At 44.7% G+C, this 15,828-nt stretch overlaps 1 protein-coding gene across 3 annotated transcripts in view; it reads right to left on the reverse strand.

Moving 5' to 3' along the window:
• Positions 1-1,262: 1,262 nt before the first annotated feature.
• The window catches only part of ipo11 (importin 11), a 121,919-nt gene continuing 107,353 nt past the window's right edge, over positions 1,263-15,828 (reverse strand). For 2 of the 3 annotated variants that reach the window (XM_060054608.1, XM_060054609.1), the window contains exons 30-31: positions 12,413-12,499; positions 1,263-3,251 (exon numbers count right to left, since the gene is read on the reverse strand). In XM_060054608.1, the coding sequence (XP_059910591.1) occupies positions 3,087-3,251; positions 12,413-12,499 (252 nt within the window). In that variant the 3' untranslated portion in view covers positions 1,263-3,086. The remainder of the gene's footprint in view (positions 3,252-12,412; positions 12,500-15,828) is intronic. The other variant, XM_060054610.1, reaches the window with a different exon arrangement.

The raw sequence follows: 15,828 nt of genomic DNA on the forward strand, positions 1-15,828 counted from the left end.
GTAAACATGTTGCACTGATACAAGAATATGAAAGAGGTGGGAACAGAAGTGATGAGGATGAAGTGCTGCGGTAGGGGGTGGAGGGGGTCATCTACGTGGTCTGAAGAGGCCGACTGGGGCCATGCAGCCTGGGGGGAGGCAGGGATGCAGCCATCCACCCCCTCCAAATCACTTTCCTTTCCTTATAATTGAATAAAATTAATCTGGGGCACAGAGGATCGACCAAGAGGGAAATCATATTTTCTGAACTTGAGGTCCACAATCTAGTATGCTGTTGAAGAATATTCACTTTTCTTTTCTTCACATTCTGCACAGACAAGATTATAATAATAATATAATAGCCGCTGTTTTGTGAAGTCTGCAGATTCCTATTTACATATTAAGGTGACATCAATAACACTTAGAATACTGGTGATATGAGCTTAGGGTCCCATGAGGTAGTGATAACCAGGCTAGCCATTAGGTTCAGTCGATGCATCTGTTGCAACTTAGAAAATACAAATGAAACAATTGGCTTATCTATTTAACATTTTAGTTTTCAGTATAAATAATGCCACACCTAAATAAATGTGAAATACTTACACCACATGAACTGAAGAAAACACTAAGGATTGCCACAATTAAGACTGTGCTCCCTCTTCATTTATCTTGCCAATACAGAGAAACCTCCAACAAACTAGTGTTGTTCAAATGTAATCCTTTTAGTGATATGCCCTAAAACCAGTTATTTGTCTTCACGGTGCAAGTCGGACAGATCAACGGAGGCAAACACAAATAACATTTAATCTCCCTTAACCACATCTCAGTATATCCCATTAACATTGAGTTTTGTGTTATGATGATGGATCGCTGCATGTAATAGGTTTTGATGCACTGCAACATATGCGTTCTCTGTATGGTCATTCATTAGGAAGTGGACAGTGTATGCCTTTTTGCCACGGCCACCAATTTCCTGGATACATGGCCTGTCACTTGGGAGTAACTTGGGAGTAACTTGATGAGAACAACACTGCGCATGTCTCTGGGTTACACAGCAAGCTAGAGAACCTCAGTGCCACCATCTACCCTAAAATAGATTTGCTCTTGATCCAACCCACATGATTCATCGTTTTTAGTTATTCTTATTGTCAACAAACCCCCCAATCAGATGCCTGGAAGAAATATAACTCAAAAGGATATCGTCTGTCAAGCAAATTGCAGATATGATTAATTTGATGTGGTTTGTGAATGTCAGAGGTGAAACCAATCGCAGGAGGGAAACATTTTGGTAGAGTAATGACTTTTATTGAAGGGTTTGAAACGCAAAAATTAAACAAAGATGCACTCCTGCTATACCAGGAAATTCAGTAAACCAAAAATTGCCTCTGGTGCATGCTGTGTTCTAAAACCTTGTCCTAGCCATCTCTACACAAACTGTCAAATGAAAACTAAATAATAAAAAACCCTCTATAGTGTAGCTCAAAAATAGATGAAATGCAAGTCCCCTTTCACCCAGGCCACGGATAATGAGAGATAAGGCTTCAAGCATAAGGCTGTGATTACCCCTGCTAGCCGACCATCACAGGATCGCGATAGTTAGCAAGGGGTCCATCTCTTAGCGGTGGCCGAGAACGCTAAGAAACCCATAATAATGATAATAACATACATTGTGATCGGATATTTTCAATCTGATTCACATCGGCAATTGCGTTCAGTTATATATAGATTGAATTTCATAAAAATAAAACTAATTACCCCTAAATAAAATAATATACCACAGACTTGCCAGACTCAGGTAATCCAATGTGGTTGTCAACGTATTCTAGTCATGATTAATTTGGTTTGGGTACTACCAAACGTCTCAACATATATTTGTGGACGATCACATTTGTCCTCATCTATATTTGACTAACTGGGTACGGCCTAATCACTAATGTATGGCCTAGTGTGCGTAGCTGGCTTTGACTGTACACGCTGCGAAGGATAACATAGTTGTGGCTATCATAACAAAACTATGAAAAGTGTTAAATGAAATAAAACTTGATTTAGCTTCAGCGCCTCCTGGTGGAGTGTGACACCAAGAGAAAAACCAAGGCGTTCTGAACATCACTTATTTTGGTTATTAAAGTGCTCTAACACACCATGAATTAGCAGCAGGAAATATTACAAATACAAACGTGGTTTTTACAAATTAACCACTTTGAATCACCCAGTTAATTAGATGAATTCCCCCCTCCCAAATAAAAAATAAAAGATGGTCTCTAGATCTCTCAGTAGTCACTTGAACCTGGTTAATAAGAAAATATCAAATTGTTGAAAACAAATCAAGAAATAAAAGCAAACTAAAAATCCAAAACTCATCACGCAGTCATTTCATTCGTTCCTAACATATGTACAAAATGACATTGTTTTTTCATGAAACTCTTCTGGGAGAAATGGGTTCTGTAAACACTGCTTCGGTCCGTCAAGTGGAGGCCATCCGCACTTCTTCAACCTGCGAGCCGTTTGGTTTTCTCCATGAGAAAGTCTGTGGCGCCCCTTCTGGCAGCAATTTCCTTTTCTGCTATATCATTCTGCATCCTACATCTATTCTTACACACACATACACACAGTTTTGAATTTTGCATTCCCTCCACAATTCTATCCCTTCTTCTTAAACAACAGGAAATTTAACGTCGCAAGAGTACAGGAATGGAAGCTCTACGGTACTTTAACGGGGACTTGAAGGTTTGTCCGGGGCTAAAAACAACCACAATGGTGCTTGTGTGTAGCTAGGATGCGAGTTGGGCCAAGGAACATCAAAGCTAATTAATTTGGGCTTAAGGATAGAAGTGGAAGGAGTAAAGCTGCAGATGGTAGTCATGGTCCAGTCAGAATATTGATAAGGCTGAACTAGGGGGCAGGGTGTTTGTATGTGGGTTTGTTGGGGTCCGATGTCCTCGGCCCTTCCAGTAGATGACAGATATCAGAGGTGTGTGTGTGTGTGTGTGTGTGTGTGTGTGTGTGTGTGTGTGTGTGTGTGTGTGTGTGTGTGTGTGTGTGTGTGTGTGTGTGTGTGTGTGTGTGTGTGTGTGTGTGTGTGTGTGTGTGGAAGGGGGGGCTTTGCCTCAGAGGCCTCGCAGGAACTCCTGGAGCTGCCGGACGATCTCTGTGTCCACCGTCTCCATCAGAACACCGAAGGCCTGGTCCCCCATCAGCGCCTGCTGGGCCTTCAGCTTCTCGTACACAAACTGCTGCAGGGACACGCTGTGCACCGGGTCCTCAAGGGCCAGCTGGGGGAGGAGGGAGAGGAGCGTGAATGGGAGAGGCAGACAACAGCCTCAGATACCAACAGAGGACTAAGAGCCACGGGGACCAGAACAGCACCACCAGGATCGGTAACATGTGAACTGAAGTACAGCAAGTAAGTAGAACGAACAAGCGAAAAAAACAAAACTGACCAAAAGTCCATTCCCTGCCCGCATCGTGTGCAATCCGATGCGAGTGTCATCGATCGACTGCGTGACGTCAAACGCAATACCGCTTTTGGCAATTGGGCGGACGCAGACGGAAACACTTCCGCCAGATGATTGCATAAAATATTTGCAAATGTGCTTGGTTCCTGGAGCCCAAGTGTGAATAAAGCTAGCCTCCTCCCTAGCGGTAAATGGGTGAGCCATGGGGGAGGTTTTTGCTTTCTCCTTCATATTCCCCAGATTTAAATAGATTCAACAACACAATAACTGCAATGATTTTCACAAACTCACACACACTGTGTGTGTGTGTGTGTGTGTGTGTGTGTGTGTGTGTGTGTGTGTGTGTGTGTGTGTGTGTGTGTGTGTGTGTGTGTGTGTGTGTGTGTGTGTGTGTGTGTGTGTGTGTGTGTGTGTACAGTCCCCATTGGGATTTGGACCACCTGCTGGGATCTCGAGCTCGCCTTCATTCCTTTGTAGTTTAATTAATGTCATTATCAGACTGTGCCCACAATGATTCCGCGCTTGGAATCCACGACTTCCCGAAATGATTTGGCCCCCACACACATACAGGCAGACATGCACTCCGCATGCGAACGCACACTCCGGCGCACTCACAGACACACAATCACACAGAAAGTTGAGATAACTGCAAGTAACTGCAAATTCTAAATGAGAGACAGATTACAGAGTGAGATTTTGATTTATGACCAATCAGGGGAGCAGTACTCGTTATGCTAATTGATTCCCGGTCATTAGGGAGCAATCAGACCCCATGAGGAAACTGATGAGTGTGTTTCAACACACAAAAACAACCAGAGATACATAAAAACTCTGGCTTGCAGACGTGACTGGATGACCCGCTGTCATTTTCACAAAGCAAATCATATCTGATGTATGGACACACTCCTGCCTGTTCGAATGAATCAACGTTTGTATCCGTTATAGGGGTATGATGGAGACAGAAGGAGAGGTGCGTGTGTGCGTCTGTTGCGGCAGCACATCAAGGGGGTAGCTTAGTTCCCTAATCACCGTGATCCTACTTAAAAGGCGAGGCTGCTCGCAGAAATATTAATGAACACCAAGGCAAACCCAATCAATAAGACACATTTGGTCCTGCTTATTTAGAAGCAGAGAAATTGCAAATTAAGGAACATTTTTGGTTACGCTTCATCTAAGAATAATATGAACCCAATTAACGAGACGTTGACACAGCCTCGATAATGTGCCATGGCAGAGAAAGTGGTTTTAGGGTCATAAAGTAGAAGTGTGTGCGTGTTCGTACAAGGGATAAAGAGTGTGTGTGAGTGTGCGTGCAAGGGTTAAAGAGTGTGCATGTATGTGAGTTTGTGTGTGTGTGTAAACAAACACAACGACAGTGTATTAAAATGGAACAAATAAGAGCAGCAGATGAAGCAGAGAGATAAGGGGGGGAGTGGGGGAGAGCGAGCAGGCGGGCCAGGGATTGAGAATCGGGGACAGATAAGTGAACGTGGGAAAGGCTTTGGAGAGAAAATGACAAGAGTGCAGAGATAAGGGCCGATACACCCGAGACACCTGCTGGGTCCTGAGAGCGTGTGCAGGAAAGCCAACTTGAATAGGGCAGTATATATATCAATATATATATCAATAAAATAATAATCAATATTGAAAGGCTGCAAGGTTCTGGTAGCAGGGAGTTCCAAGCGGTGGTACAGGCCGGTCGAAATGTGGGAGGGGGCAGAGTATACATCTCCTTTGACCTTTGGCAAAGACCTCACTGCACAGTCTGCGCTGTCAAGTGTCTTATTTTTTTTATTTAAAAAGGCACCAACACGAAACGTAGGAACAGCGCAGAGAACATTCGAGTCTCGAGGAGTACCGGAAAGAAGAGACATATACGAAGGGAGAGAGAATGAGAGGGATGGACGCCGGGAGACTGTGGACGGGATCTCGGGTCAGAAGGAGAGATAGAGGGGTTGCTGTGAGATGAAGAAATGAGGTGCGAAGGCAGGGCATGTAAAAAGCCGCCTTCTCCCAGCTACAGCTGACCTTTCTCTCCCAGAATAAAACGGCGGAGTCCCATGCTGCCACTGTAACAACCTCAGTGGGAGTCCACCTCCTCCAGAGCCATGGAGTCATGCGATGGTCTGTCCATCCCACAGCCAGGGCAGGGGGGCGGGAGGGGGGGCAGGTTGGGGCAGGCCGAGAGCACCTGCCTGGGTTAAGGGGTGATGCCCTCAACCCAGCTGTGCACTACCAAGAACTCCATGGACACGCATGCACGCACACACACACACACACAGGCGCACACCCACAGCCACACACACCTGAGGAAAAGTAAAAATTACCAGGAGTGCCATCGCTGCTCTTGCGGCTAGGATGGAACTTGGGAAAGGGCTGTCTAGGATCCTCTCTGTCACACACTCTATCAGACACATTTATATGCAGTCTGGTCCCCTCGGTACAGCCAGCGGCCTCCCTGAACAGCCTACTCCAGCAAATGTAAGGAGACTAATGAAAGTATTGTACTGAATAGCACTTCATCTGATCGTTCCCATCATTCGGTCTCACAAATTACAATGAATGCACACACGTCGAAAGTCACACAATAAAAATGATATATTGAAATTTTATATAGATATATAAAAGGGGGCGACTGGGGGATATGTAGTATTCCTAGAAGCTTAACCCTTTCTTGGACGTAAACATCGATGTAAACCGCTGCCGACACATCCACAAACACACCGTGGTGTTATACTCAAGTGTCCGAGAAGCCTGAACCTCTCTCAGACTCTCTATCAACCGCTGCACGAGAGTGAAACGTTCACAAACTGTTGGGCGGATACTGGCAAAAACATACGATTGAACTCCTGGTATTTAACACTGCCTAATGGCATAGATTACCGTGTTGACGATTAAATAAGGAATATAACCACGTTTATCAAATTTAAATAAACTGGTTCGGGTCAACTACCCCTTAAAGGCTTCAAACTGGATCCACAGTGACCTACATTTATTAAATGGCGGTGTTTGAAATCTGACAAGTCCTTGCTAACTCAATTTAATGATCTGTCTCATTAGATTACTGTGATTGATGGGTCTTCACGCCAGAGCACAGCAGCCCCCACCAGTGTGATCACACACACACACACACACACACACACACACACACACACACACACACACACACACACACACACACACACACACACACACACACACACACACACACACACACACACACACACACACACACACACACACACACACACACAGGTTGAGCCATGATGTGCCAAGTTGGGAGCCGGTGGGGTGATTGATGAGAGAGTCCGTATGTTGCAGGGCTGTGAGATGGAGCCCGGTCAGAGGATGGCTCTCCAGGCGGTTGGTTAATCACATTAGTGTGTTTACAACACAACATCAAGGGGCCCAGCCGGTCTCCCCGGCAGGCCGGCTTCCAGAGCCCAAAAGGAGTTTGAATTCTTGCAAATCCCCATTGGTTTGCAGCACATCTTACACGAATGCTCGCGCTGTGGTTGGGGACTGCGCTTGTGTTTGAATGACTGAGATCATTCAAACATTTTATAGGACATTTTTCACCAGATATATTTTTTTGTTTTGAGTTGAGCACATTTAGCCGCCACATGTACTACCCCTCGTCAAAGGAAAGAGGGGACAGGAGGGAACATCACTCCTTTAGCACTAAGAGGTGTCTCCCCCCCTGGGGAGTAGCAGCAGCATGACTAAGCAGCCGTTTATCTTCTGCTGGCACCTCCTCGTGCAGTGTGCATCATTTTAAGTGTCCAGACGCCACCGAGTCGCCCGCAGGCGGGAGGATGATACCCCGGGATGAATTAGGAGATATGAGGTGTGTGTGTGTGTGTTTGGGGACACATTACAATCAAAAGGTCAAGGAAAAGGTCCTAGTGATGCTCAGCACCAGCTGAGAGAGGATAAGAAGACAGAAGAGTGAGTGAGAGAGTGAGAGAGATGTCTATGGAAGTAAATCTGTGCCATCGGATTTTGAAAATGAAAAGCCATTGAATTCTAAGCATATTCAACGTTAAAAAATGTAACTTAAATATTTTCAACGTCACCAAATTCAACATGCCAAAGTCACCTGCAAAATTCAATGTTAACATCCGGGGACCCAAGGAAGAGCAATCGATCCTAGATGCTAGATCGCGATCAAGCAAGGGGAGCGGAAATAAGAGCGTCACTCGCTGGTTCTTTCTTTCTTGATACAAACGTTAATTTTACACAGTAGCCTATAATAGCAAATGCTCAAAGGTAAATCAATGTCATTAAACACTGACTGTAGCTTTTTATGGGGAGAGAAGCAACCGTGGTGGACCTTACTAAACGCCCTATCCATTGTATCGGTCTGTAAAATGCTAATCAAATCAAATCAAATGTATTTATTAACCACATTTAATATCAAGCTGAGGCAATGTTTTGGTTATAATGCACACCTTTTTTGTTTTTAACTGCAGTATGAAATAAACGATGAACTAATGCCTGTATGAAGTGTGTGCGTGATTGCATTGACTTGGCTGGATTTGCATGAAGCTTAAGTGCAATTGTAGTGGGTTAAGGAACCCAATTTATTAGGGCACCAATTTGGGGCGATCAGAGGTCCCTTTGCCTATGTTTGGTGTGATGCTGGGGCGATCTGAAGCCCGCTGCCCACTGTGGAACGAGAGTGCAGAGCCGACAGTGTTGGGCAACTGAAGCGGCAGCAGCTTGTAGTTCCAGTGGAAGCACAGCGTGCCTCTGGAAGAAGCGCCCGACAGCATCCTGCTTTTAATTTGTCATCCTCATATCTGTATCATGTCACTCGGTGCGGAATAGTGTTGGCTCTGCTCGCTCGTTACGCTCTTGTTAAGCCACCACAGAGGCATATCAACCGTTTTGCTCCAGCCACTTAACGTGCAACCGGTGTCACAAAACGAATGCCCCCTACCCGAGTGATCGATGATGATACAAACGTTAAGTTTTAAGCTTGTGCATGTTTCCGCACATGAACTACTTCATGCCTGTTTTGCGCTTTGCGCATCTCGCAGAAAATGTGCAACAGCGCCCCATGGGGTCACACTTTTCGGTGGGTCACAGAATTCTGTGTAACACCCGCTCGCTCTCCTTGACCGCGTTCTCGCATCTAGGATCGATTGCTCTTCCTTGGGTCCCCCGATGTTAACGCTGAATTTCATTCATTGAATTTTGCAGCCGACTTTGGGATGTTGAATTTGGGGACGTTGAAAATATTTAAGTACATTTTTTTAACGTTGATTATTTGATTTTGAATTTTTTAACATTGAAAAATAAAGTTGAAAATGATTTATTGAAAATGTTAAGTTAAATTCATTGGCAAAAAATCCAGACATGTTATTTCAATGCATAAATATTCAGTGCTTAGAATTCAAAGGCTTTTTATTTTCAAAGTCTGATGGCACAGATTTACTTCCATAGATGTCCACTGTATGGTTGTTTTGTAAGGGACACTGTTGCTAGTACTGATATCATAAGCTTATTTTCCAATTGTTCATTTCAAATTTGTTCCAAACGATTCAAAGGTTTGACCAATTATCCCAATAACTGAATTTGACTCTTCAGTTGTCCTGTGCATTGCATTTGTTGCGCGAGCGATTGAACATGACTCCTTAAATCGGGCTTTATGAATACAACCTCTCCGTTGTATTAATCCAAAATCCATCTCGGCGGCACTTTGCGGCGTCTAAATGTGCCATGCTGTGATGCATCTCTCCCTGCCATTTCCTCCACTTTACCAGCTCATTAAGCCATTTAGGAATCAATCGCACCACTCTCTGCCACAGCACCACCCATCCGAGGAGAGACCCACGAGGAACTAAATCCACCCGAGCGACCGCCAGACATGGCCTAATGGGAGCTGAAGATGAATTTGACGCTGCATATCTTGCCACAAGCACAGCTCCCCACTGCCTCACGCGTGCCAGCCCAGTGCCAGCCGAATGTCAGGGTGTACTCTGAAACATCAATTTTTCATCTCTGCTGCTACTCGGTTTTGTTGGGTGATGGCTTGTTCTGCATGTGTTGGTCGAGGTCGGCTCGGGTCGGGTTAAAGTGAGCCATGGCCAGCGGGGGTGTCTGGGGAGTTTGTGTGTTTGACTGGCATATGGAATGGCTAAGGAATTGAAGGAGAGGGAGTATATGCAACAACAAAATATATATACATAAATACAAAACACACACACAAAGATTAAAAGGCAATGGAGAGGCCTAGAAGGCGCCAGAGAGCAGTACAGAGGAAATGAAGGGAGGGGAACTTTGGCCCATGGGGATATGTGGGTGAATCTGGCTCAGATGAAGCAACCTGCTGAGAAGAAAGGGAGATGAAAAAAGTGAGAGCAAGAGAAAGAGAGACAGCGAGAGAGAGAAAGATAGCAAGGCCGAGAAAGAGAAGGAGACAGAGAAAGAAAGAAAGAAAGAAAGAAAGAAAGAAAGAAAGAAAGAAAGAAAGAAAGAAAGAAAGAAAGAAAGAAAGAAAGAAAGAAAGAAAGAAAGAAAGAAAAAAAGAAAGAAAAAAAGAAAGAAAGAAAGAAAGAAAAAAAGAAAAAAAGAAAGAAAGAAAGAAAGAAAAAAAGAGAAAGAGAAAGCAAGCCAGAGAGCGAGAGAGAGAAAGCCAGCCAGAGAGAGCGAGAGCGAGAGAGAAAGCAAGCCAGAGAGAGCGAGGCTGAAGAGGATAGTGTTGGAAGGCATGATGATAGACTTGGTACGCTACAGGCTGGATCTTCCTGCCAGAGCTCATCCCTGGGAGGTTGGGGAGGTGCAGATGAGAGCAACGGAGGATTGAAGAGAAAGGGAAACAGGGGTTGACGTTAAAATGAAGGGATGTAGGGCTTGTGGCATGCCCCGTCCCTGCTGTGGCTTGCTGATAAAGAGCAAGCGGCCACTTCCAGGTGAACAGGGCGAGAGGAAGGGATGAAAGGAAGGAGGAGAGTGTGGCAGAAAACAGCAGTGGTTTAAGGGCTTGTGAGGGAGGACCAGGCAGCATGACGTCCCCCCCATCGCTAATGGGGCATTTGGAGCGGGAAATGATAGATCTTCAGCAGGGTGGAACTCAAGGGGGAATGTTCTGAGGAAAATGTATGCGATCGCAATCTGAGCCAGTGAGCATTTTCAGATGCTCCATAGCAGTATTTTCAACCTGTGGCTGATCTCCAACGTTAGATACAAAGGGTACTGCTGGTGGTACAGGGAATTATGTTCTTGAGACAGATTAACATTAACAGAACTAATTGAATAGATAATTTGTTTTTGCTTAAATCAACGCTGGGAAAATAAGCAGCGTTGCTGACTATGTCTTCCCACTGTTTCCTGCGGACCCTGCCCTCCCTTGGAGTAGCAATTGTCTATAATTTTGATAAGTGTAAGAAGAACCCCAGTGAGAGCAGCACGGTAATGCGTGGCGTGTACGGGCGGTGACCTTGTTGGCCTGCTGCGCTCCGGTGTGCGCTACATCTCTTAAAGCAGCGTCCTGCTGATAACAACGCTGTGTGCAGATACGCTGACCCACTGACTGATGTGCACCATTAGAAAACATTAAACTCTGCTATAGGATCCTCTTAATTCTATTTATTTAACTGGTTCGAAGTCAATGACCAGCCTAGTGAAATGTATTCAGAAAAGCGGGCAAGATATGACACGGTTTCCTTGGGCATGTGGAACAAGATAATGAGTTTTAACCAAAATCATATCCCACCAAAACCAAAAGCTTAGCATGGCTTTTCTTTACTTTTCTTTAGCTTTTCCCCAAAAGACAGAGGCAGCATTGCTCAATATTGACCACTATGCAGATGTATCTATGTAAACTTGAATTGTGTGAATTTGGATTTCTTGGGATATCCTGATCCAAGGAGAGCTTGGATTAAGCTGAGTGTACATTTAGTCTTATAAATAGCTATTCTCTGCAGTGTTAGCGGACTTACGATGAGTGCATATTGTGACATTTTTTGTTAGCATTTTGACTTTGTGAAGATATTCCACAACAAGGTATTCTTGTATTAGGTTGCGGATATTTACTTTCCCAAGTAAGAATCTCTGCATGACTGTATACGGTCTGTGTTGAACACTTTTTGTCTCATTTTGCACTGCTGTAGACATAATCTAATTGCACATAGTTGTAGGGATGTCAGTCAGTCAGCTACCTGCAAGACTGAGTTCATCTCCGGTTTCACCCCCTGGGGATCCCTGGACTTCCTTGCGCTCACTGAGACTTGGATACCACCAGACAACACATCAACCTCTGCAGCCCTCTCCTCAGGCTACTCCTCCACCCACACACCTAGCCTGCACTGGGTCAGAGTGGAAATCATCCCTTCACCTCCCCTTCTACATTTCACTCTTTTCATTTTCACGATTAATCTGTAATTTACCCAGTGAAATTAAACATGGCTGTTCTCCCGAGGAAATGGACCTTGCCTTGTCAAACATCCCTGAAGATGCCCGCCGCTGGTTCCTTCTCTACTAACCCTAACCCTCTCTGGACTCTCTCTGTTCTCTCACCTATTCTCGACCCCTCCAGCTCTGGGGTTGTCAGGCTCGCTGCTTAACGACAGAACCCCCCTAAGGGCGGCCGAGAGCACCCATATCGAATCCAAGCCCCCCGGCATCCCTCTTGCCTGCCATCTGCTCTCCTGTTGTTTTGCCTCATCTGCAGCTAAAAGCTATATCATTCAATCCTCCTTTTCCAACCCCTCCCTCAAAAACGGTCTTCTCACTCGCCCACCTCCTTACTACCAAGCCATTTTGTGAGATACCTTGTAGAAAACGATTGATGACGTACGCTCCTCATTTCCCAACCACCGGCTGACACCACCTTTCCTACATCCAGCTTCTCATCTCCTGCTCGAACTTCCTTTTCCCCACTCTCTCCCAATGAGAGACAACCCTACGTCACTTCCAGCCACACAACCACCCGCCCGACCCCCTGCCCGACCCCATGCCCAACCACCTCTCACCTTCAGTCTATTGCTCACGACCTTCTTTTCCTCACCACTCTCTTCCAGTGGTGGGCCTTCAGAGCCAGCAGGAACTTGTCTGCTGGCCTAGAGATGGTCAGAATCATACAATAATATTTTTATAATTAGGTACTCAGAGACTGATCCGTGGTTATCTATTTTATTTGTACTGGATATTACACTTTTTTTTATTTGAAATGCGTATAGTTCATCCCCCTTATTTAAAATGTGCCAGCGACATGTATCCCGATCTCTAAGACCTCCAGAAAATGTGAGAGCGATTCACCATTAGAGTATACCCATACTTTTAGGGAACATTAAAATGCCAAAATATTCATAAAATGAACCACATGATAAAATGACCCACAATTTCATACATGTGCTCTCTGGACATGTCTGATAAAATGCGTATGGCGGAAAAACCAAAGAGAGATGAGATGGACAAATATATATTTTTTTGCAATATTCACTCATTCGCAATTCCACTTCACAATGCGCCAGGCCCTCAAACCTACAGCCCCCTTAAGAGGTACGCAAAGTTTTACTTCAGAGAGTCAATTTGATAAAATGCTAGGCCAAGTGCTAGTGCTCAAATAACCGCTAATGCACTGAAATACATATAAATGGCATTTGCTCTTGGGCCACGACTCGGATTCACTCAGAATCTCCTTTTGGGACACTTATGTCAACGACCTCTACTGACGTGCCACGGCATATAGTCAGTATATAGGGCAGTCGCTTCGGGGGGAATACCTTAATATAGTGACAACAGTCCTATTTTTATAGATCGTTTTCATAACTAATGCTATATACCAAGTACATTTTTCTATCAGGAAATTAATGTAATTTCAATGCTACTCTCTGCTTCGGTGGCACTGGTTTCAGTGCAGCTTATATCAATTAGAGCTTTTATCCTATCAGATCGGCACCTGTGCCTTCTGTGAGAAATCCCAGATGCCTTCAGAATACCGAGTGAATCCTCTCTGCTGTTGAAGCAAATGGGGACAATGTTGTTGATTGACATATTCCTCAACCACAGGCTGAGAGAAACCGCACACTCTTATTCAGATGCCGAATAATGTTTTAATGAACAACGTTTCGGCCTAAGGCCTTTTTCTAGTTTCACTTAGTTTCCTTAACAATTCATATTCCTTAACCAATCAGGGTGCATTCTGTGACACGCCAGAGACCTCCAGCTTGCCTAGCCCCTACATCTGCATGTATCGTGTCCCGAGATCGGAGGGCCAGTTGGCGAAAGCATATTTGTTTTGATTGTGTTTATTTCCTCTGTTCTTGTTCTTGGCAGTAGCTGAACAAACAGAAGCTGAACAAACCGATTTAGCACCGTTGGATTGCTGTGCTTATCTGTGCGATAAATCTGACAGTAAAACAGAGTTACAGCCTCTACCGAGACCCATAAAATCATAAGGGCTCCAGACTTATTTTTTTCACTAGGAACACTGTGGCCCCTCACTGAAAATTTTAGGGGCACAACCAGAAATTTTAGGGGCACACACCGTTAATCAACATGCCAACCAAATATTCACATTTCTACTAATTTCCACTGTATTACTAATAACTATTTTGATAATAGAGGCAGAAATTACAATGTGCTGTTTCAAATTCAGTGTCACATTTTATTGTGATTCTCATCTATTCCAACGGTTTCCAGGTTTGCGCATGCATGCGTTCGACAAGTACGGAAGCGACAGTTTCACGGGTGTGCGCCCGCTTGTCGTGCCGGACAGGACGCTGAGCCTCCACTCTGCCCGCTCGCCTCTCCATTGAGAATGCATTATCAGGCCCGACAAACGCCTCCCGTGTGAAAAGCCCTTTAGGGCACCTGAAGCAGAGTCCTGCACTGGTTCGGGTGACCCGCACACTTTGGAGGAAACGAGTCGGGTCGGAGTCGACGCCTGAACAGCACGGGTTTAGCGATTGCGAGCGAGACTTCACCAGTGCTGGATATAATCAGGAGCGGAGGAGTCAACTAAAACCGTCAACAGTGGATGATGTGTTTTTTTTGCACAAAAATCTAAAGCACCAAGCCAAACACCAGATAGTATAATTCCCATCTAATGTTTCTAATTTTCCATCGGGTGCGAGTCGGGTGTCGATATCAATTTATAGCGAGTCTGGTCGGGCTACTGTCAGAAACACGGGTCGGATGCGGTTTAAAGTATTGCAGGTACGGGCGGGTGCGGGGTTTGTAAAATAAGACCCATGCAGGACTGACTTGCACTGGCAGCCTAGCCGAAGGTCGGAAGAACGAGTCAATAGTTAGCTTGCTCATTGTAATCGCACGTAGCAGGTTGTGAATTCTTTCTACTTCACACAGACGTTTACGCACGCTCGATAATCTCTAGGACGTTCCCTCTCGACACATTAGCGACATTCCCTATACTTCTTACACTCATTGTCCTGCTAAAGATTCCGGATTCATTGACGCACCCCTTCCACGTTTAACGTGTAAAAAAAAAAGAAGGGCAAATTTACTAATTTACGCACATGCGCGACCAGATGGAAAATTCAGTCGCACTCTCTCAAATGTTGGTCGCGAAATGCGCCCATTTGGTCGCAGTCTGGAGCCCTTACCTCAATAGATACAAACTCTTCCTTCATACAAACAGCACTGGCTTTACAGCTGTATTATATGTAAAACTACTGCTTTATAGTTGTAAACACTGTTGTGTTTTCAACTAGTGTCAAGTGTCACTGTGTTTGATAATTGCATCATTTAGATGTAGCCAATCATGTGACTTAATCTTATGATCCCCATCCTGTATAAACACTGGATTCGTGAGTAACTTAATCCTGATCTGCGTCCAAAGTCTGCAAATTGTATTCAGCCAAATTCCAAGTCATTGTCATTCTGTTGGAGCCGTCCATAATCTGTCTGCCAATTACCACACAGTTTAAAACTCAATAAAGCCACAACCATATTAACTCAGTGCATACATTCCAATACAACCAACAAAAACAATGAAATCCTCAAACAGAAAAAAATATGTTTCGATGAAGGACAAAAAGTAAACCCACCATCTCCCTCGCTGTAGATAAGACACGGCAACTTATAGATACAACTCTCGATTAAATTAATATATCAACACCTAAAAGTGGTTTTCACATTGGGCTGCACCATGAACGATCTAATAAACGTTGCAATGTTCTTCCAATAAAGCACAAAATATTGTCTCCCCACCCATCAAACCACATTCCATCAACCTGACATATTCTCGCTATGTGCACTGCTGCTACGCTGGGGTAGGCTTCTGGACTGCCCCCTTGATTCAAATTGCAAACACTAAACCAGGAGCATCCCAGAACTCCCCACAACTGAACCGAGCCAGTAAGAAAGCCATGGGAATAGAAGAAAAAGCGAGCAACAAACACAGACAAAGGCAGACCGAGAGAGA

This window comes from Gadus macrocephalus, chromosome 6, assembly GCF_031168955.1.
Source record: "Gadus macrocephalus chromosome 6, ASM3116895v1".
NCBI classification, from domain to species: Eukaryota; Metazoa; Chordata; class Actinopteri; order Gadiformes; family Gadidae; genus Gadus; species Gadus macrocephalus.